Here is a 23,363-nt window from a genome sequence, read left to right as displayed (position 1 = left end):
ATATCTTCATTCTGAAGTATAATGACTGGATTAAATTTCTAGATCAAGTTAAATTTTTGAGAGATTTGCTGAAAGATGTATAGGTGGCTTATTTAATAAGATCTCAAAACCAAGGTTCTCAATTTTGATGTACCAAGTCCTGCTCGTTACGGTACGCCCAAAAAGAGTTAAAAAACCTCTAAAAATACCTAGAGGTAACAGTCCAAAAATATCGAGGCATACCGATCGGTATGCCTCGATAACGGTTGAAATCCGAGGCGTACCAACCGGTACACCTTGGTAACGGTCAAAATTCGAGGCGTATCAATCGGTACGTCTCGGTAATGGTCAGATTTTGATCGTTATTGCTTGGTACAGACCCCATATCGCTCGATATGGGATCAAAACACTTGTACTGCTCGGTAGAGGGCGGTCCACATATCAATATCCTCTTGGACCGGTATGTACCACCCATACCGGGCAGTACACATTGAAATTGAGAACCCTGCTCAAAACTATTAGATCACAAAGCTCCTGTAAAAAACCCATACAGAAGCCATCAGACCTAGGGAAAAGATGGTTTTCTTTAGAATGACATTTTGAGATTAGCTAGAGATCTGGATTAGTTTGAGGTATTCTGACCCAATCAAGGGATGGGTAATAGAAAACTTATAGAAAGTAAGAACTAACTTTTGGATTTCTATGGGTTTTTCACATATCCATTTCCATCCTCGATTAAGGAATTGAAATTAGACTTCTGCCATTTAGCAATAGCATGAAAGTATTTAATATATTTATCCCTTCTGATGGGAAATGAAACTCTTAACAAGATAAGACCTCATAGTTGACCAAGTGAACTTCCTTCATGAGATATGAAGCTCGATAAAGTTGTTTCCAGTGAAATCATTGTAATTCCCCAATTCCAGTGATGAAGTTGGGTCCAAGCTCCTTTCAAAGAGGAATTGGATGATGTTGAAGTCACTTCAAATACTTTGAAACTAGAAGGACTAGTTTCTAATAGAGGAGAACTAGACCTAGATCTAGTGAAGGTTCCTTCTTTTAGTCTTGGGAAATTTGAATAATTTGATAGTTCAGTAGATAATTAGTCATTGCTACAATGATCAGTAGAAGGTTAATTTTTCCCATTCAATGAAAATACCACCAGAGGGTCTCATAGTGAATTCAGTCTTAGCTCCTAGCACAGATATATTAAAGTAAAGAGTCACGAGTCTTGGAGTTTTGATTCTTGTAAATAGAAGATTGATGATCTTCATATTGCCTGAAGAACATATCATGCTTCGTCAATATACAATGAGATGACTTTTAACGGTATTTGGCCAAAATAGCCAAAGGCTGCATCGTACAGCTTTAGAATCTTATGTGTAACTTATAATTCTATCAGGATACAGTTATTGGAACTTTTAATGTTTCCACAGCATGCATTAGTGAATAATCATATAAGCATTAATATACATGGAAGTTAATAACTGATCCTTCAGAAGTTGTTTATTTCTAATAATTTGCATGCACTTGTATTCTTCTGACATTTGCAGCAAAAGCTATCAGCTACAAGTGACTCTAATTGGAAGGAGAGGGAAGCTGCTGTTTTGGCTATTGGGGCCATTGCAGAGGGATGCATTAATGGACTTTATCCCCATCTTCCTGAGGTACATTTTTCTAGCTAGCTAAGGAGGTTTTACACTATTCAGCCATATTCAAATAAACAAAATGTTATTTAATGTTATTGCTTCTTAATCTGGTTTTGTCTCAACTTCTTGTGCTTTAATTAATGCTAGAAAGATATTAGCAGTTGGGAATCTTCATGTTAGGCGTCATGACTGATTTGTTTTAATGGTATAAGCTTGTCATTACTTTTATGTAAAAACTTTTAGATTTCTTGCTTGATCAGTATAGTCTTCTAGGAAACAGTGGAAATGACATGCAGGCAACTAGTATGTCCTATATAATTGTTATTTTCAGATGATGCCAGTTATAATTGTAAGTTTATAACTCTGCTTGATAACTAAGCATTTGGTTGATAAGACCAGCTTGTATTCCTATTGTGTTAGTTTGTTTAATTGTCTCAACTTGAGATTCTCTAGGCAGATGAAATGATAGTGAGAGGCACAAACAAGGCTAGCAATCAACCTCTTCAAGCTACTATGTCCTTGTGAGAAGCAATGGTTACCAGGAGATATGATGTGGAACTTGTCACTGAAATATAATGATACTACTGTTGCCATATCAAAAGATTTATTTGTTTTGCTGACTTTGCAATGAGTCTGGTGGATTTCCTTGTGATCTATGGGATGCATCTCACTATCTCTATATTTTAAGATTCCGTGAATGAGGATCATGAAGCATTTGCCAATCCTGAAAATAATTGTCTATCCCTTTGCACCAACAACCTCTGGCAAATAAACTAGCAAAATACTATTCATTGACTTCAATCCAATAAAAAGAACTTATTACACCACTAGCCACAACTAGTTTAGTTAGAAAGTATCATCGACAATATCTTAAACATTGGTCTGGTAGTGGTGTATTAGACTCATTTACCAAAGGTTGAGAGCTCGAAATCTGATGATTCTGATCCATCATATTTTTATATCTAAAACATTGATTTGGTGATGATGTGCCAGATCCTCTTATCAAAAGTTGAGAGTTTGAAACTTCATCCGATATATTTTTTTGGAAGGTGTTAGCTATCATAGCTGGTAGAGATTTTGACAGTTTATCGCAAGGATTGGACTCGAATCCTGCCTTCATCACTTACCCTTTGCAAAAAAATATTATTAGCAGAAGAATTTCTTGTGTGTTAATGGCAGATGCCTAGATGTTAGCAACAATGTTCTCGATCATCTCAGAATCTGCGGTCTCATATATATTTTGCATCAGCAGTCAAGAGAGAAGATAATGTGATTGGAATTGCTCCATGTTTCAAAGATATTCTTTTGCATGTTGACTTGAAAAGCAGTTTTCAAGTGATCCTGAGCAGAAGAGCTTACAAAATACTCTCACCATGTAATGAAGGACAATCATATGAATATTAGCATGAAATATCTTTTCTCAATTGCAGTACTGTAACTCGAGTCGATGAATTAGTTGTAATTTTGTAAATTATCACATGTTTCTTTTGGAGTAGTTGATGAATTAGTTGTAATTTTGTAAATTATCATTTGCATCATGTAGCTATTTGGTGGCTTGGCTGTAGTTGTTACGTGCACTTGACACACCTAAACTCATTGAAGTCCTTGTTATAAGCATAATCAGACTAAATAAAAGAGTCAAAGACTAAAGCATGAAAGCTACTTCTCTTTTCCTTATTTAGGGATGGGAGTTAGAAGGAAGGTACATTGTAATCAGCTGCTCACTTATCAGATGAAAACCTGTGAGTGGTTTACACTTTACAATGCACAACTAGAAGTCTGCTTATGCAGTTCTCACAAAATTTCTTTGGTCGGTTATACTGGCTCTACGTGTTTATACTAGAGTCTATTGTGAAATAGACAAATGGCAGGGAAACTAAAGACAGAATGTGGATGACCTGCATCAACCTACTGTCTTTTATGTCCAGAACATTATGTCTCATTATGTTTCTTCAAGTTGCAGACTTATGCCTGTTTTTGGATGTTTTAGGCTTTTAGCAACCATGACAATTAAATAATTGCTTGTTTGGTTGTGGGACTTGAGTGAAAAATCTCTCAAGTTCAACTTTTTTTAGTATGGCTTGCTTATGTTAGTGTTAACTCGTAGACTTTTGAAGTATTTTCCAGTTACACATGGTATTGTGCTTTTCTGTTATGTAATGTCAGACACATAATGGTGTCATATCTTTGTAAATCTGAACTGCAGTTCATCTTAGAGACTTTTTTCCCCCTATATTTGAATAACCGATGTGCTGTTGTTATTCTGTTTACAGATTATTGCATTTCTCATTCCACTTCTGGACGATAAATTTCCACTTATACGGAGTATCACTTGTTGGACACTTTCTCGTTTTAGCAAGTTCATAGTTCAGGTACAGCTTACTCCAGCTTTATTGGATACCTTTGACAAATGACCTCCTTTTTCCTTTAACTTTCTTTTGGATTAGTGTCAGTGCCAGATCAATTTGTTTGATTCATTGTTAATCACAGTGGATCCACTCCATCCAATTAGTGTCAATGCCAGATCAATTTGTTTGACACTAATAATCAATACTATTTGCTTTATGAGGATTGAGTTAGCTGTAAGAATCATTGTCCCCAAATGTGGACTATGAGAACATATCTCCAAGGGCTAAACATGAGAAGTAGAAAAATAAAAAATGCAAAGCCAACAATTTTCAGAACACACATGGAAAATTTGTTGATTATTAGGGATCTCATTGCTTAAAAACAATATATAAATCATGAAACTCTCACAACAAAAAGAAATGAGAATTTCCACATAAGGCAAATTGATCAAATGTGTTGCCACATGTGAAATTCCTGTTATCTGCCTTTGTTGTGGATAGATTGTTTAATTGCACTTCAGACCATTCTACTTCTTGTTCCTAGAACATCCCACTGACTAGAGTGGCTTGAATCACAATTTCCTCATATCATTTTCATTAGTGCCTAAAAAAAATCTCAAATATATTCCATCATCGAAGTTCTAGCACTAAAGACTTGAACGTCAATTATATTAGATACATTACAATTATATAATTCAAATGATATGACCAAATGAAAAGGCTTTCAACCATGGATTTTAGTTTTACTACCACCATTTGGGGCAAGGTCCGTGCCAATCAGCACAGGCCATGCACAGTGTTAAGGTTGTGTTGGAACAACCTTCACATGATTTGGTCCAAACCATTGATCAAAATGCTTAAGTTGGAGTTGTCGTAGTACACTCATCAAACCCTTAAAAGCCAATCTTAGTCTTTGCCCACTTCCGATGTGGGACTAATTGGGAGTGTTATAATTTTCCCCACTCAATTAGCTTGACGTCCTCGTCTTCTATGACTTCATCCATCGGTAGCTCTTTCCTACTCGAGCCCTCTCACAATGCCCAAATACTAGGTCGGCTTTGATACCAAAATGTCACGAGCCCTCTCACTATGCCCAAATACTAGGTCGGCTCTAATACTAAAATGTCACGAGCCCTCTCACCATGCCCAAATACTAGGTCGGCTTTGATACCAAAATGTCACGAGCCCTCTCACCATGCCTAAATACTAGGTCGGCTTAGATACCAAAATATCACGACCCGAGTCTGATGGGTTAACTGGCAAATAACTCCATTTTGGTCTAAACCACCGACCAAAATGCTTAAGCTGGAGTTATTGTAGTACACTCATCAGACCCTTATAAGCCAATCTTAGTCTTTGCCCACTTCCGATGTGGGACTAATTGGGGGTGTTACAATATACTTCTTGATTTTGCTTTCAGCGAGGAATGATTGGAAGTTATCTTTTTTTTGGTAGTGAGTTCAATAGTTAATTTTGCATATTTGTGTTGCTTATGATTTTTCTTTCTTATCTTCTTTCAAGATTGAAACAAGCATGTGTGCACCTTGTTTATGTTTCCTTGCTAATGCAGAGTATTGGTCACAAAGATGGTTATGAACAATTTGACAAAGTACTAACAGGACTCCTCAGAAGGATATTGGACACCAACAAACGTGTGCAAGAGGCTGCATGCTCTGCTTTTGCGACACTTGAAGAGGTTATTGTTGAGCTTGTAGGTTGATGACTTTGTTTAAATTCTTTTCTTTACCGCCGAGTCTTACGCTTGGCAGGAGGCAGCAGATGAATTGGCCCCACGTTTGGAAATCATTTTGCATCATCTGTTATGTGCCTATGGAAAATATCAGGTTTCTTCTGATGCTAATGATTAGTTTAGAAATTGTCATGGGTTGAATTTGTTCAGAAGATGTTGTATGTAGTGGATGTTCTTTCCCATTCACTGTATATATATTTTCTTTATATAGAGACGAAACCTACGAATTCTTTATGATGCCATTGGTACTCTAGCAGATGCAGTGGGTTCAGAGCTCAATCAGGTTTTATAATTTTCTGCAGTATTAAGCCTGTTTTTTCTGTATCATTTCCTTGTCACAGAGATTTTGAGTTGAATTGAGGAATATCATCTTCATATTGTGTCTTTATGGATAGATCATATCCGCATGCTAATTTGATATGATGCTAATCTGCAGCCAAAATACCTTGACATATTGATGCCTCCATTGATCACCAAGTGGCAACAACTATCAAACTCTGACAAAGATCTATTCCCATTGCTTGAATGTTTTACATCCATTTCACAGGTATGTTTTGCATATTTTTTAGTTTTCTTAATCTCATCATGACTTGAACAATCTCTTGATCCATCCTGTGAAAGTCTCGAGGCTGAAAAGACATGCATCTGGTGTTAATGTTTCATAGTTCATAATTTCATATATTATGTCAAATTACATGGACATACTGAACCTTTGACGGGAAGCAACCACTATTTCATATGGCATATTTAATCTGTAGTTTGGGAAATTGGTCAGTTCCTAAATGAGTAGTTTCAACTTTCAACTCCTTTGTAGTTTTGCCTGACCGCTTCTTTTTGTGAGGCAAATAATCATGGCTAGGGAACAATAATATAATCTGTTGAAAAGTTACTGTTTTTATAAATAGCTACCTAATGTTTAAAGTTAGATATTAATAGCGAAAAGTTCACTTCCTCAGGACTCCAACATATAATGATACAGATTTGGTTCCAAAATAAGGTATTCATGGGTCAACCTATTTCGGGTGGTACACAGGAAAAAGCTATCCAAAATAACTCATTTCCTGTGTACCAGTGGATACAATACTCTAGTTAAGCTATCTTGGATGTTGTTATAAAATGAGAGGAAAAAAAAAGTTGGTAACACTACCAATTCAAGCACATAAAACATGACGTAAAATATTTATCACTCATTAATATGCATGGTGCTTCATCTTAGTCCATTATGAACTTACACTCCTAAGCATGCATGCTACAAGTCTTTTTTTTTCCATTATATCAACCACATTCGTTGGTGCAAAAGTCGTTTTTGAGAATGAAGATTTTCATTTGCATCCCTTGTAGAACTCTCACAAGATTTATCAACATGTCTTTCACGGTTTCACCTACTTTGATAGAAGACATTCTTATTAAATGCTCATTAGACTTGTACCAAAATATTGAAAACCTCATTAGCTTTAATATATTATTAATATAGAAATATAATGATAAATACAAGCCATAAGATCGAAAAAACTGGAAATCGAACTTTTGACCGACCCTATTTACTTATTGGATCGAGTATGTTATAAAACTAAATGAACTGAGTGACCTAGCTATTTTTCGGATAAACTAAATGAATCGGCCAAGTTAATAAATAAACCTGATCTGTTTTTGTAAGTATAACTAAAATTGCTTAAGTACTCTTAACTTAAATCTGTTTTGTTATTTGTTTAGGATGATATTTATGTCAATTTTGAAATTAGAGTTAACTTGAGAAAGAAAATGGCCTCTTTCATGTAATTGCTTCTAAAAGATCATTCTGTTTTCTAAGGATTGCAATTTCGGCCTGTATTGGTGTATCGAGCCTTGCTCGGTACTATACGTACTAAGGCGTAGCGATGGTATGCCCAAAATCATCAAAAAAATCTCCAAAAATATCAGAGAAATAAAAAAGTTAGATTAGGGTTTTTAAGTTAGAAATAAATATAAATTTAGTATAATTTTAGCAAAAATAATATAAATTAAGAAAGAATATTGTTATATATCTTTTTCGGACTTTGAAGAGTAGCTTTGTGGTATGTTCCGGATCGTCCTTCCATTAATATTGAATTATCTACAAAAAAATTATTTAAATTATTAGATTATTTTTATACAATTGAAACTTTAAGATTCAAATGAATTAAGTAATTAATCGATGGATATATCTAATTCTATCACCAAAAAGAATGATAAGATTTCACGGTTAGTGGATCGGGGTCCTCGATCCTTTGTATCTGTATATCAATATGATATGTTTGTCGGATCCAATCCTAAAATTGATCCTACAACATAGTGTACTGATCAAGGTCCGCAATACCGTACCGTACCGGAGTTTCGACCTGGGCTCGGTACCGGTACGGTATGGTATACCGAGCGGTACACCCAGGCGTGCCGAGCACTGTAGCACTGCTAGCTACAGTGTCGGACCGGTAACAGGCGGTCCGCGTACCGGAAGCCTGTCGGACCGGTACGTACCGCCCGTACCGGGCGGTACGGTCCGGTACTGCAGACCATGGTATTGATACACTTTATGCCATTGGTCTATCAATGTGGTAATAGTCATTGTCTGATTGTTGTGAATCACATGTGTTCGAGGCGGCTCTTGAGGCAAGGACGAACATGGCATGTATAAGAGCGGAGCATAGATAATGTCAAAACTTCTACTTTCGCTATTGATTTGTTGCTCTGTATCGTAAGATCGATCATCATACTATTGCTCGGAGAAGTATGACCAACTATCATCGTACTACTATTGGCTGTAAAATTCTCCACAATACGATGGTTGTGAATATGATGAGTTCCACTCTATGTCTACGTTGTATAGACTTTGTCGCATCTGCTCAAATCGTAATTTCGTTAAGTTTAGGAGAGTAAAAATGTGAGAATAAGAGAGAGATGTGAGTGAAAAAGAGTTTGAGATAGTGAACTGAGTTGAAAGAAGGGGGAGGAAAGGGTTTAGAAATCCTTTTCGAAGCCTCAAACAGTCAAATTAACTGTTTGAAATAGCGCAATCTCAGCCTTTGATCAGTAACAATCAAAATTCGACCATTATCGATCGGTACAAGTCAGTAATGGTCGGATTTCGACTATTACCGCCCGGTACAGACCCTGTATCGCCCGATACGAGGTCAAGTGACCGGTATCATACCAGTACATACTGCTCGTATCGGGTAGTACACATCGGTACAACAAACCCTACTTGTTTTTTCCTTAGACGGCCTCTCTCCCTGGTCTTCTCATCTCCCTTCAATTGTTATTGTCTCTCCACCCATCTTCTTGCATATCTTTTATTACCTTTTCTTCCTCTAGTCACCAAAATAAACATGGGGAGAATAAACTAATTGTTGCAACAAAAAAAAAAAGAGTTTAAAAATTCAGAATATGATACAGAATGCACTCTTTCGATATATACTTGAAAAATCAATGCATGATGTATGCCTAAAATAGTACAAAACGGGTGGTACATATCGATACACAGGCCAACCTATTTTGGGTGGTACACAAGAAAAGAGTTAGGAATCCATCGGTATGGGCGTGGGTGAGTATCAATCGACATGATCGAAAGTCATGTTGTTTAGATCGATATGGGTCGGTACTAGTCAGAATTTGACCAATATCGACCCAAATTGGATCAAGTTTGACCACAACAACCAAATTGACCATTGGGGCCTCTTTTGAGGCTTTAAATCCCCTCCCCCCCTCACACACTCCCACTCACTCTTATTCACTCTCTCATTCTCACTCTTTTTCTCTTTTAGGGCTTTAAATCCGCTTATTCCCAGTGATTGCAAAAGACGCTCGGGCGCTCGCCTAGGCGCTCAGGCGAGGCGAGGCGAGGCCCGAGCGCCTCGCTAATGTCCCAGGCGGCGCACTTCAAACAGGCGTCGCCTGGGCGCTCGCCCGAGCCCAGGCGCTGGGCGCTTCGGGCGAGCGCCTGGGTAAACCAAGGCGACCGAACCAGAATTTTAGGTCCGGTTCGGTCCTGGTTCGGTTGTTAGTTGGTTCAATCGAACCAACTAAACCGATATAACCCCAACCCTAACCCTAACCCTAACCCTAACCCAACACTAACCTGCTGCCACTGTCGCTCTCGATCCCGATCCCGATCCCGATCGCGATCTCGTCGCTCGCTGCCGCTGCTCGCCGCTGTCGCTGCTCGCGCCTCCCGCGAGCCCTCTCGCTGCTCGCGCCTCTTGCGAGCCCTCCCGCGAGCCCTCCCGCTACTCGCGCCTCCCACAAGCCCTCTCGCTGCTCGCGTCTCCTGCGAGCCCTCCCGCGAGCCTTCCTGCTGCTCGCGCCTCCCTCGAGCCCTCCCGCTGCTCGCGCCTCCTGCGAGCCCTCCCGCGAGCCTTCCCGCTGCTCGCGCCTCCCTCGAGGCCTCCTGCTGCTCGCGCCTTCCACTCCCTTTCCCTTTCCCGCTGTCGCTGCCACTGCCGCCGCTGCTGTCGCCGCTCACCGCTGCTTCGTTTCTCCATCAGGCTCAGTATACTCTTAATATTAAGTTTATTTAAATTTTGAAATGATTAATTTTCTTTTAATAGATTAATAATATATTATTTTGATTTTAATGTTGTTAATTTTTATTTATTTGAAATTATTGTTATAATTATATTATATATTTTTTATAATTTAGATAATTTTAAATAATTATATTATATATTTTTATAATTTAGCGCCTCGCTTCGCTCGGGCGAGCGCCTAGCACCTCGGGCGTTTGTGGACCTTGGCGCCTTTTGGCGCCTAGCGCTTTTTAAATCACTGCTTATTCCTCCCTTTTTCACTTGCTCTCACTTCTCTTATGTTCACACTCTTTCTCACACTCTCACTTGTGATTAAAGTTCCTAATTAGGAGCAAAAAAGGTATTACAAGGTAATCAATGAGATTGTTTATGGATGTTTTAACATATGGCTTTATTTTGTTTGTGCCATATATATAAGTGGTAGGAATAATCATTGAAGTGCTTAATGCGATTTCTGCATAATTCTGCACATCAATAGTGCTCATGTTCTGAGAACAAAATAGGGACCAATAGCATTCAGACTATGTTTTAATAGGAATCTCACGTGCAAACATTTTACCTGAAGAAAATTTTATTTAATGCAATAGCAATATAGGTCTAATGAAACGAGCCCTATTATATTTTACAGTGTTTTCCTTTTCGGGTACCGGACCCAATTTGGCAATCTATTGGAATGGTAAGTATCGGCCTATACTGGTGTGCCGACATGGTACGTCGGTGCATACTAGTGGTTCAGCGAGGAAGAAAAAGAGGGAGAAGTATAAGGGGTGTTGGAGGAACAAAAGAGGAAGAAGAGGGAAGAAGAGGAAGAAGAAGGAAGAAGAAGAAGAAGAGGAAAAGAGCAGCGGTAGCGTACCTGGGAAGCAGCGATGATGGCTAGGTAACGACTTCGTCGAAGCAGCAGCGGCGACATCTTACGCGAGAAGAGGGCTCACGTTTGCGATGGTGAGGCGATGGAATCTTATGCGATGGTGAAGCGGTAGCAATGGCGAAGTGGCGATGGTGAGGTGGCGGCATCTTTCGTGAGAAGAGGGCTTGTGTTCATGAGCCCTAATCTCTTTTTTTTCTTTTTTAACACTGATTTGGACAAGGTTCTCACCATTTCTTTGAATATTTTATTAATTTAACTAGACTGGCTGAAATGGGGTGGTCCATGTATCGACCCACTCTTTAATCCAAGCCCACCATGAGGTTCTGGGGTGCATATTGATGACTGACTGTGTAAATAACATTCTTGTCTTCATCACTTCATGGGAAACAAGAAACTAACTGTTCAAATCTGCAAATCCTATGTGCAGAAGAGGAGTAGCATCAAAATAATGATCTCCCAGTAAGATATTTTCTGAAACTCAATTTAATTAGTATGAGAGGTGACAGTTAATATATGAAACTCTAAGAGTTAGTGGAACTCCAGAGAATAGGTATACAGAACATAGAGAAATCTATCTTTGAAGCTAATTTAGGAAGTTTGTGATGGTTGATTAATGAGCATTGGCTGTGAACCAGATTAGGAGCTGAGTTTCTCTAATGCATCATCAGTAGTTCTAGTTGAAACTGTAAAGAGAGTGTACTGCAGAAAAAATGAAGTGTGTTAATAATATGCATGCTTGTGATTGGATCATATGTATGACTGAACAGTCTAAGCAATTTTCATGTAGAGATGGTTTATCCCTTGGCCCTTGCAACTGTCTATGTTCCAATTTAAAGCTAAATTTTAGCTAATCATACATTCTCACACCCAAATGCAAGTTATCTAAGAACATATGTGATTCTGTACTGTAATAACAATCAAACTGAGGGAGCATTCTGTGGGTCTTGAATGGCTAGCAACAAACTTCACTTGTATGCCTCCTCTTTGGTTGAATGTATCTTTAATCTTTCCATTTATAATCATTGATCCTTTTCCTCAGGCTCTAGGACCAGGATTTTCTCAGTTTGCTGAACCTGTATATCAAAGGTGCATTGGTCTTATCCAGATCCAACTATTGGCAAAGGTATTATTCATCTTTTCCTTTTTTGACAACTAATAGCTTATATTTTCAGTATATATTAATTTGCTTCATATCCTTGATAACAGTAACAAGGTTTTATGGTCGTGTTTTTTGGCTTTTAGTTTGATATCTTTAGTCAATATTTTTCATGGAATGGAGACGAAGAATTTGGATTGGTGATTTTATTTTGATTGCCAACCGAAGACAAGTAACGGTTGAGATCGTAAAACAGAAAGCTTTAGAATTTGTTACGGACATAATACAAGAGCAAGCTGTAATATTGCAATGTTTTGGGGTCAAATTCTTGTTAATGAAATTATAATAAGAGAACATAGAGGTGAGTTTTAAGAGTAGTTTCCATAAGATGCTATTAATGCTCCGATAAATCTAATGTTTGAAGCCTTTAGTTGAAACCTCACATTCGGGTAACTATGTTAATGATGTTGAATGCTGGAGCTAACTCTTGTTCCTTTTAATACTAATGAAAAAGAAAGTCTAATGACAAATAATTGGGTGGAATCCTTAAAAGGTTATACCCAAGTTTAAGTTGTAGCATCCTCTCATAAAGTCCCTTCATGAGTCTTTATTTTGACTTGATTTTCCCTCAATTCTTGGATTTAAAAGCAAGTTACGTGTCCATGGAAAATTAGACAACTACAAAATTTGCAATGAATAAGCTTTTCTTCTGCCATTCACTTTTAGGCAAATATATATCTGTTTTGCTCTTTTCATATGCAAATGTGCTCCTTTTGATATCATAAAGATTTAGGCTGATTTGAAACCACAAAACAGAAAAAAAACATATTCAAACTATACATGGCAGACCTGGATTATTGTGTGAACTACTTTAATTTAGCAACCGATACGAAATTTGGCTTTTCAACATTAGTTTACTTGATCAAAATCCAATCAGTCCACATCAAGGATTGTAATTTCGTACTGGAGTTTCGATCTCAGCTCGATACGATACAGTACAAGCGTACCGAGCGGTATGTTTTAGCGTATCACTCGGTATATATATATATATATATATATATATATATATATATATAGGGAGAAGAAGCCGAGGAGAAGAGGTTTCTTCTCCCCACGTGGATAAGAAGTCGTCGATGACGCCAAGACCTCATCGCCTCAGACGAGGAGAAGGCGATATCTCATTTGCAGCGTTCGACGAGGGAGGGCGGCAACGGATCAAGATCATCGAGGAAGAGCGGCGTCGGATCTTCAGGTTCTCCTTTTACTTCTTGCTCTTCTTCCTTCGCCCTTGGCTAATACCGCTCGGTAGCGGGCGGCGACTATCGAAATTGACGGTTATCAACTGATTTCGAGTGGTAACGGGGTGGAAACAACCTCAATCGACGGTATCGCTCGGTAGCAGGCGGTCCGTGTATCGGTCTACTGGCGGATTGGTACGTACCGCCCGGTACGGGCCATATCATTCAAAATTAAAATCCTTGGTCTAAATATTATTTTGTTTGTAGATACCTGAACAAATATGAAAGTGAATTTTTCCCTTTTTTCCCTAAACTATAATCCTTACTTGTCTTTATATATGCACTCTAAGTCTATTCACAAAAGAAGAAATAATTTTAAAGGGAACATAAAATATAAAGATAACATGATTGTCTCTTATCATCTTTCTTTTCAAAATCTAATTATGTCTCGGTTGTAGGTTTTGCTTCAAATCAAGGATTGCCATACTGATCCGTACCGCCCGGTACGAGCGGTACGTACCGGTTCGATGGTATATCGGTACACGGACCGCCCGTTACCGGGCGGAACGAATAATAATAATAATAATAATATATATATATATATATATATATATATATTAATAATTTAAATAAAATCGAGACGACGTCGCGTCGCCTCGGCGATGTCACCGAGGCGACACGACGTCGCCGAGGTGACATGACGTCGCCTTTTTCAAAGGCGACGTCGCTATATATATATATATATATATATAATTTAAATAAACGTCGCCTCGGCGACGTCGCCCCGTGTGGGGAAGGAAAAGGCGACGTCGGCCAATAAAAAAATAAAAATAAATAAATATAATATATATATATATATATATATATATATATATACATATATCGCTCGGTATACCGAGCGGTATACCGTTCCGTACCATACCGAGAGATCGTCGAAACTCCAGTACGATACGAAATTTCAAACCTTGCTTCAAATCACCTTTACTTGGGTCGCTAACCATAAACCTCAATATAAAAGTTGATTCTGGATAGATGAAGAAAAGGTTAGAACTTGTGAATTACGATGAATAGAAATTATTTATTTCTCATATTCTAGCATGTAAAGATTCCAATAAAATTTTGAACCCCATCATGTTGGAATCAAATTAAATGATATTTTCTTTCAATTGAAAGGCAGCAGATGTCCAAAGAAATAGGACCTTCAACAATGTTGTTTTTGTTTGTATAAGGTGCCAACCAACAAGTCCTGAACATAGAGTAAATTATAAAAAAGGTTAACGAGGCTCCCAACGATGTGAGTTCTGAAGAGAGGTCGTTTCTTAGACACATTGCCTCTCAGTCTCAGATCATAAAGGTGCAATCTTAATACATTTAAGTTGAAAGAGCATAATGGGTGTAGTAAGTTATCATGAAATATCTAATGATATGGTTATTTTAAAAGCATAGCAACTTATAATGAATTATAAAGGAAGAATGGAGTTCTTGGCAAGGATTTTAATTTTAAATGATACCGCCCAGCAGACCGGTACGCAGACCGCTCACTACTGGGCGATATCAGCTTGGTTGCGGTGAGGGAAGAAGAAGAGAGAGAGAGAAGAGGGAGAAGAAGAGAGAGAATCGGGAGAACCTCGATGGTTTTTGATCTGGCACTGCCCTCCCTCAACAATCCCGATTCAGAAGGTAACGGAGAGGCGGCGGCTCGGCTTCTTCTTCGTCGCGTTCTTCGCAAAGGCCGGAGACACCTTCGCCGAACACCGCAGTTGAGGAGAAGACCACGTTCTTCTCCTCGTCTAACACGACGAGGAGAAGAAAAGGAAGTGACATTGCTGAGGCAACATATGCCTTCTTTATATATATATATATATATATATATATACCGAGCAGTATATCCTAGCATACCACTCGATATGACTGTACCATACTGTACTGAGTAAAACTCGAAACACCGGTACGATACGAAATTACGAACCTTGGTTCTTGGATGGTTTCGCCTTCCAACTCACAATAAAGAAATCCATGGCCTTCAACTTAAAAATATGTGGAGAATGAGATGTTTTCATTTCCTTATTTAATAGAACCAAGGATTGCCTTGTCGTATTGACTAGTGGAATTGGTCATTGGGTGGATTGGTACATTCCGATCAACACTGATTTTCAGAAAAAAGGTCAGAAAATGATCAATAAAAGTTTTTTTTTCTAATCTATTGGTATATAAATTATATTTAGATAACAATAAAGTGTGTTTAAGCCATAAATGGATAGGTTATGAGGTGGAATAATTGAATTTATCTATTCGAATATGTTGAGGAACAGCTTTGTCGCATGGGAAGAAGTTGCTTTCATTGATCTTGAATCATCCGATTAGGAACTTTAACCACAAGTACGAGTGTGAGAAAGAGTGAGAACCAGAGCGAGAATAAGAGAGTAAGTGAGAGTGAGTGAAAGTGGGGGAAGAGAGGGGGATTTAAAGCCCCAAAAGTGGCCCCAGTCAATTTGACCATTGGAGTCAAAGTAGACCTGATTTGGGTTGGCATCAGTCAAATTCCAATTGGTAGCAACCCGTACCAATTGATACAGGATAGTTTTCGACTATATCGGCCAATGCATTCCTTGTATCAACCGATATGGGGCCATATTTTAGTGTACTGTCCGAAATGGGCTGGTCAGCAAATCAGTTAACTAGTGGACTGGTACATACCACTCATTTCGTACCGTTTCAGGCTGTATGTCAGATTTACTTTCTTCTCCCCTTTATAATTTAACTATAATGGTAAAAATTAGAAATGGATGAAATACAAAGAGAAATATAATACACATGTTATTATGCTTGGTTTGTACAATTCATATATAATTCTTTACCTATGGCTGTGTTCAATTTCTGACTTTGTATTAATTATAGGTATGAGGAAGTTGGTGTAACTTTAATCTTGGTTATCATTCTTATAGACAATCTACATTCCATGTATCTTATTTCTCTATATTTTTTGCAAAATCACCTTTTATTGTAGCTTACTTGCCTTCTCTTTATAATGGATAAGCCTTACTGGGAAAAAGACTAAATTTCAACCATCTAACTTTATCATAAAACATCACCCTCGGAGCAGAACATTAAAAAGGCCATATTTGCAAAGATCAACATTTTGGTCAATGTAATTACTAATTAGGATTAGTAATGACTTCATATTATGCCATCTATTGTTCTTTTTTGGTGTAGCACGGGAGTTAAGTTTTAATGCCCAATAATATGCATTAGTCATGCATGTTTTATATCTCGAGAGAGCCATGTTAGTTTTAAGGGTTGCAAAGAGCTTTATTTTGGTGTTTTCTATGTGCATATTTTTAGTATAGTGCATTTTAAGGAAGGTAGCCTATTGGATAGTCCACTTATGCTGGTGATTGTATCATCATAGATAAAGGTGTTGTCAAAAGGTCCATCTAATATGACAAGCTTTTGAATTAGATACATGTGTTGATTGTCAACATTGAACATACTTGAAATTTCTCTTCATTCATTAATTTATATTTCACTTATGATTATTATCTTATCTTTATTTCTCTCAAGAGAGAAACTTCTGGAACATAGCCATATTGTCTATAATGATGACTAATATCATTCAATTACTTTGTGTTATGATAGTCATCATCAAATCTTATTGAACAATGGGATTTAGTTTCAGTCACCCTGACATTTTTAGTGCTACAAAATTCAGGTTGACCATGTCACAGCTGGTGTCCAATATGATAAAGAGTTTATTGTCTGCTCACTAGACCTTTTATCAGGGCTTGCTGAAGGCTTGGGTGGTGGGATAGAGAGCCTGGTATGTTTTTTGGCTAATTCTTTAGCAGTTTCCTCTTTTTGAACTTTAATTGTAAGCATGTTGCAGCAAAAAGATGTATATGCATATATTTGAAATAAATTAATTCTTCATTGATCTGTCCAGCATTTTGCATGTAACAGTGGAAGGGTAAATTACAGTCTACTTTTCTGTGGTTTGGCTCGATTTTAACTCATCAATCTATTGTTTAAGGTGACACCTAACCCAATAGTATTTTACACCAAGGAATTCAATTTCAGTTATCGACCCATGCAGGCCCATGGCTGGACTGGTTGTGGTCCAATACGTTCCATCATACCATGTGTTAGTACGTTGGAATACAGTTGGGGGAGGGAAAGGAGGGGAGGAAGAAGAAGAGAAAAGGGATTTTTAAAGATGTCCTTTTATATTATGATATAAGCCATAATCTTATGGTTATCAAATCTACCATAGTTTTTGGCATAGAGAAACATGTTCCACCTTTTTTAGTGGCAAAGGAGGAAAGGGAGGGGCAGGACACATATTTCATGTTATTCTAAATGTTAAGCACAAATGGTTTATATTATTTATAAGTGGAATTAGAACAAATGCTGAATTCTACTTCAGATGAGATAACATTGTCCAGTGTTGTTTGTTAGGTTGCAAAGTCCAACTTGAGAGACCTTCTTTTACAATGTTGCATGGATCAGATAGCTGATATTCGGCAAAGTGCCTTTGCACTTCTGGGTGATCTTGCAAGAGTGAGTTTTCAAACTTTCAACTTTGCTGGTCATCATATGTTAGATTGTTCCCTCTTAATGATGTGTACTAAGATGTATTTAACTTTTGCAATAAGTCAGGTTTGTCCAGCCCACCTTCATCCTCGTCTACAAGATTTCCTAAGTGTTGCAGCCGAACAACTGGTGGGAAATACATTATTGAAGGACAGAGAATAACCTATCTAATGTCCTTTCCTAACATAATTTTCTCATGGCAGAGTGCTGCTGCGGTTAAAGAAGCTGTGTCAGTGGCAAATAATGCTTGTTGGGCCATTGGAGAATTGGCTGTTCAGGTCAGTGCATATTGTGATACTAATCATGTAATTTTGATCTTATGTGTTCTGTCTAGAAAACTTGTGCTTATGTTCTGAAATTAAGAGAGGGGCTAGAAGTCATTTATCATCCTTTTGGATAAATATCAACGTAGAATTCTTTTTTGTAACAATAACATCAGAAACAACAAAAAGCCATAGTGTCCCACATATTTGGGGTCATCTACATGATTGGTGCTTGTGGCATGGAGGCATTTCAATAACTTTTGGGCATGGTATGTACATGCCAGGTGTCCTAGCCTATACAACCAAGAACTTGCCAACCCATGCCAATCCAGAATAGCATTGGACAATCTACAATGATATTATAAAAAATTCAGCATTTCCTTTCATGGACAGTGAGTAGAATTTTTTCACAGTTAGCCCCTGGTAGACCACTCCTGCTATCCTGGAATTGCACTCTGCAAGCTGGACCAGTTCAGGACTGGTGTGGGTTGTGGACTGGTTGGTTGGCAACCTGGTTAAAGGCTGCAGGCTCAACTGACGCAGGCCAGGCCTGTTGTGTGCTGGTGCAGTCTTGGTCAGCAAGCTAGCCCAATTTAGGCCTTGGTTTAGGCTACTGGTTGAACGAGTATGTGTCTGGTTCAAAGCCAGGAGCTGGGCTAGTTTCCAGCATGGTCTAGGCTGTGGATTGGATTAGTTGTAACCCAGTCAAAGCTGCAGCACGTGCTGCACTTTGGTGCAGGCCAGTCCATTGTGGCATGTCTACAAATGGGCCTTTTTGTTTCCTTGGAATAAAGAAGAATATCAAATCATTCCTTGCAAGAGGATACAAAGAAACAATATGATCAGAGATTAATTAACATCTCTATTGTCTTCGACAAAATAATTTTCTATGACATCAATATGCAAGACACAATGGAAGCATCACAAAAGAAAGGGGATTCTCATATCAGCATAACTGTACTTTGTATATATTCTTAGCTAAAACTTGTCTTTACTGTCTTCGAATTAAAAGATGCATCAAGATAGAACAAACTGGTTGGTTTTAACATCATGATAAGGAAGCAAGAATACTTACAAGAAGGTTTAAAATAAAAAACTCAAATAGTAGATACCTATCTCTTTCTGGTGATGCCACCACCATCTGCTACTCTTTCCCTGCCATTGGTCGGCTTCTAACTCTTTTATCTAAATAATTCCAACTTCAGATCGAATTAGGATAATCTTCCAAACTTAAAATCTTAATTACCAAAATACCCTTAGTAAAAATTCGGGCATAACAAATTCCATTACTGTAATCATCAGAAATTTCAACCATTTTAGTAGAGTAATTATGGTGCAACATTTTTCACCATTTTGGCAGTTGTTTCATGGGGGAACATATTTAGCTGCAATAGATGATGTTTACACTACAAGTATCACTTAAGCAAGGTCATGGTTTAAGACCACTGATTTTCCATTGGAGAAATTCCTGTATGTCTTGAACATATGGCGTGCTTTCAACTCAACTTGGCTGCTTACGTCGTTTCCTCTTCATTTTATTATTTACTTCCACTATATAAATGTATTTTTGTTGGTACATTATGGCATGTTGTTGTTGTATTATTATAAAATATATTCTGTTACAAGCAACAAAATCCAGATTGTGACATGTTTTTCAAATATATTGCTGGTTTAATTGTCATATATGTTGGATTTTTTTGTTAAAACATTTTTATTGTTGGTTGTTCTCCATAATTATGTTATAAGTCTTACCAATATGTACTATTTTGTCCCTTACATAGTTGATACTAAGTCTATGGAAAAAAAAATACTTTTCTGTTCTTATGTCTTGCCCTGTGTTTTTTTTTTTTTTTTGCATAACTACTACTAGGTACATAAGTTTCTTTGCTCACTTAATTATTTAAACATATCTTGAACCACTTGGTAGAGCAGTTTACCAACTAACAAGTAGCACTTAAGGTGTACATTCTGGGCATTCCGTTATTGTTTATGGTAAAAAAAATGCATAAAAAATGTGAGATGATGATACTCCGTTTTCTTTCATTAAGCCATTTTCATTCTGGTCCATTTACTATTGTGTGAAAGTTGACATAAGCCACAAAAATGTTGATCATAATCTACACTACCTTGTCAACACAGGAATAATGGCCATCTGATCAGATTCAGTAGCTTTTCTTTGATATTCTTAGATGTGTATGATTTTAAATAATGGTCCTTAATGCTGCTTCTGCTACCAAATTTCAGGTTCATCAAGAAATTGCTCCAGTTGTGTTAGCAGTAATATCATGTTTGGTCCCTATTCTCCAAAACGCAGAGGTGAGACGTTTACTCTATTCTGATTTATTATCATTTTTAGCTCAGTTTTTCTTCTGATTTTCTTGTTCAATCATAGGGTTTGAACAAGTCATTGCTGGAAAACAGTGCTATCACTCTTGGGAGGCTTGCCTGGGTTTGTCCGGAACTCATGGCACCACATGTGGAACACTTCATACAGTCATGGTGTACCACTTTATGCATGTAAAAATATCTCTGCTTTTCTAGAAAATGGCTTCTGTAGTTTGGTACGAATAAGTCATCTTATAGTTTTACCCTTTCTTTCAACCTTTAATACTATGATGGAATTTTGTTTCCTTGAGCTGCATTTGTTTCAGAGTTTGTTAAATTACCTTAATCTGGCTGAGTAATTTTTTACTTTCCGTTTTGCTAAAGGATGGTTATCTGGTTTAGTAAAGAGAAAGGGAGGGTTTTTTTATCTACCATTTAGATGGGTTATCTTATGTTCTCCGGGTTTAACACTTCGGACCATGTCAATATAACTCTCAACTCTAGAGCATTTGGCATGTGAAACAAAAAACCAGCAACTTAAATTCTCTTTAACCCTAAATCAATCACGACCTTTATCTGACAATTTGCATCAATCATCTTATATTTTAATTACTTTTTATTACAAGGAATGAAATTTCTGGTGATGGACCCATGCCAGTCCATGGTCAAACTGACATAGGTCCAGTCCATGCCACTGTATCGAGACGTTACATCGGCATGTACTTCTGGGACAAGTAGTAGGAGTAATAGGAGGAGAAGAGAAGCGATTGAGGAAGAGTAGTCGTATGAGGAGAAGAATTACTAGAGTGTATCAGGAAGCATGACGGCACAGAAGGTAGACGGGCTAGTAAGGATTCACAAGCGTTTTAGGGCAAAATAGTCTTGGTTCCCTTTTTAAAAAACCCATTCAACTGGACCATACAAAATTCGGTCCATGTCTTGGCACATGCCGAATGGACCGGTCTGGGCAAAAAATTAAATTTCTTGGACTATTGGAGATATTACTGCTAGGTCTCTAAAATGTACACATGTTAAGTGATGGTGGTTCTTATTATGTCATCTTATGCAATCTTCAAGAGAGAAATTTGTTACTTGCTCTTTTGCTTACTCTCTTCCATCATGTGAAGACTGCTCATATTTGTAAAAGTTTCAAAATGCTATTGTCAGAATCATGTAAAAATGAATACATGCTTCCAAAATCTCTTTTTGGCTGATTTTATACATGTCTTCCTGGGATTTAGGTCCTTTTTTATCAAAAAGAGAATTTAAATTCTTATTACTGGAAACTATCTCACTGTTGGCATAGTCTTTTCCTACTCAGGCCTAGTGCCTCAGTTGCATGCCCAATCATGTGCTTTTCCAGTGCTGCTCTGCTACCTAAGTTTGTGGCATTGTACCATTTTTTAGAACTTGTTACTGCTTTGCATGGGTGGGAACAACTGCTCCACTGTATTAGCTGTAGCATCTCATTTTTCTAATTGGGAACTATATTTTAAATCTCATATGTTGAATATCATTCATGGTTTCTGTTTTTTGCTGACCAACATTGAACTTCATGTTTCTATTTTAAGTTTGAAACATTCATTTATTCCATGGAATTGAAGTAATATTTATTTATACTATCCTCAAATATTCTCTATTTTTTATTGAGTTGTCCAAAATGAAAAATTGATGCAGGTTGAGTTCCATCAAATGCTCTTTTGATGTAGAACTGTCTAGACTTAAAAGTAAAGTTGCGGCATACCTGAGCTTCTATTTTGCTTGTTTTTTTGTGTCCTTGGAGAGTATCAAGTAGCTTTTAGTACTTATTTGATGACAAATCTAAATTTTCTTCTGGAGTGAGCAGTGTCCCAGAAGTCCCAAGGGAATTAATCTATAATTTATCCAGGGATCTCTCCAAAACATGATAAATATCCTTGACTAACTATATGGTTATTTTCAAGTGTAAATTGCCAATGTTATTGAATCAAATATGCTTGGTTTTAGGCTGATGATGGGAGTGTTGCGATTCTTGTGACTTGTGAGATGTAACATATGGTGATTCAAAGGAAAATAGCAACAAAGAGTGTATCGGAATCGTGCAGAAATTGCTTTTGAATTATTGATTACAGGAGATCCCTTATTTTAGTCAGAGGTAGCCAGGTAATTAAGTGTCTGTAGTTTAAGGAGTGATATTACCTGAATACATCTCCTTGGCAGGAAAATATCCTCAGAGGGATCCCCAGTATTTGAGAGACCAAACTATATGCTTGTTGTTGGTAGAGAATGCCAAATTCTAATAGAAGATTGTGCCGGGTAGTGGATTTGACTTTTTCTGGTTAGCTACATTTTTTGGGAAATTTCTTCTCATTGAAATCCATAAACTAGGATAATGCTTTCTTTGGGCTTCTGAATAATCATCTTGCCAATCTTCATAAAGAGAATATTCTAATTTCAATTTGCAACAAGTTCTCAGGAATACCCCTATAGTTCTGTTCTGTCCATTGTGCACAAGAAACACGAGAAAAACCTGTCTTAACCCTAATAATCAAGTGAACTTGTGTCGCCTTCCTTACTAAGTGCTAAATTTGTCAAGACTCTCATTTTTTGTGAAAAGAAAAGTTTGACTTCTCCAGAATATATTAAATTATTTAGACTCTGCATGGAAAGTGTGTTGATCTCCTGATGATATTGTAGAACATGCTTGTTATTAGATATTTCCAAAATATTGTAGAATATT

The 23,363-nt window shown here is 37.4% G+C and overlaps 1 protein-coding gene across 4 annotated transcripts in view; it reads left to right on the top strand.

The window, feature by feature from the left end:
* LOC103995542 (transportin-1) overlaps positions 1–23,363 on the top strand; it is a 40,303-nt gene that overhangs the window by 15,806 nt on the left and 1,134 nt on the right. For 3 of the 4 annotated variants that reach the window (XM_065081161.1, XM_009416146.3, XM_065081160.1), the window contains exons 13-25: positions 1,533–1,646; positions 3,902–4,000; positions 5,547–5,672; positions 5,746–5,820; positions 5,938–6,009; positions 6,163–6,273; positions 12,175–12,258; positions 17,179–17,286; positions 17,922–18,023; positions 18,123–18,185; positions 18,260–18,334; positions 20,564–20,635; positions 20,712–20,836. In XM_065081161.1, the coding sequence (XP_064937233.1) occupies positions 1,533–1,646; positions 3,902–4,000; positions 5,547–5,672; positions 5,746–5,820; positions 5,938–6,009; positions 6,163–6,273; positions 12,175–12,258; positions 17,179–17,286; positions 17,922–18,023; positions 18,123–18,185; positions 18,260–18,334; positions 20,564–20,635; positions 20,712–20,836 (1,226 nt within the window). Of the gene's footprint in view, positions 1–1,532; positions 1,647–3,901; positions 4,001–5,546; positions 5,673–5,745; positions 5,821–5,937; positions 6,010–6,162; positions 6,274–12,174; positions 12,259–17,178; positions 17,287–17,921; positions 18,024–18,122; positions 18,186–18,259; positions 18,335–20,563; positions 20,636–20,711; positions 20,881–23,363 lie in introns of all 4 variants that reach the window. The other variant, XR_010476493.1, reaches the window with a different exon arrangement.

Source organism: Musa acuminata, chromosome BXJ1-8, assembly GCF_036884655.1.
Source record: "Musa acuminata AAA Group cultivar baxijiao chromosome BXJ1-8, Cavendish_Baxijiao_AAA, whole genome shotgun sequence".
NCBI lineage: Eukaryota > Viridiplantae > Streptophyta > Magnoliopsida > Zingiberales > Musaceae > Musa > Musa acuminata.
The sequence above is the reverse complement of the archived record's forward strand: the minus strand, read 5'-3'. Positions and strand labels throughout refer to the sequence as shown.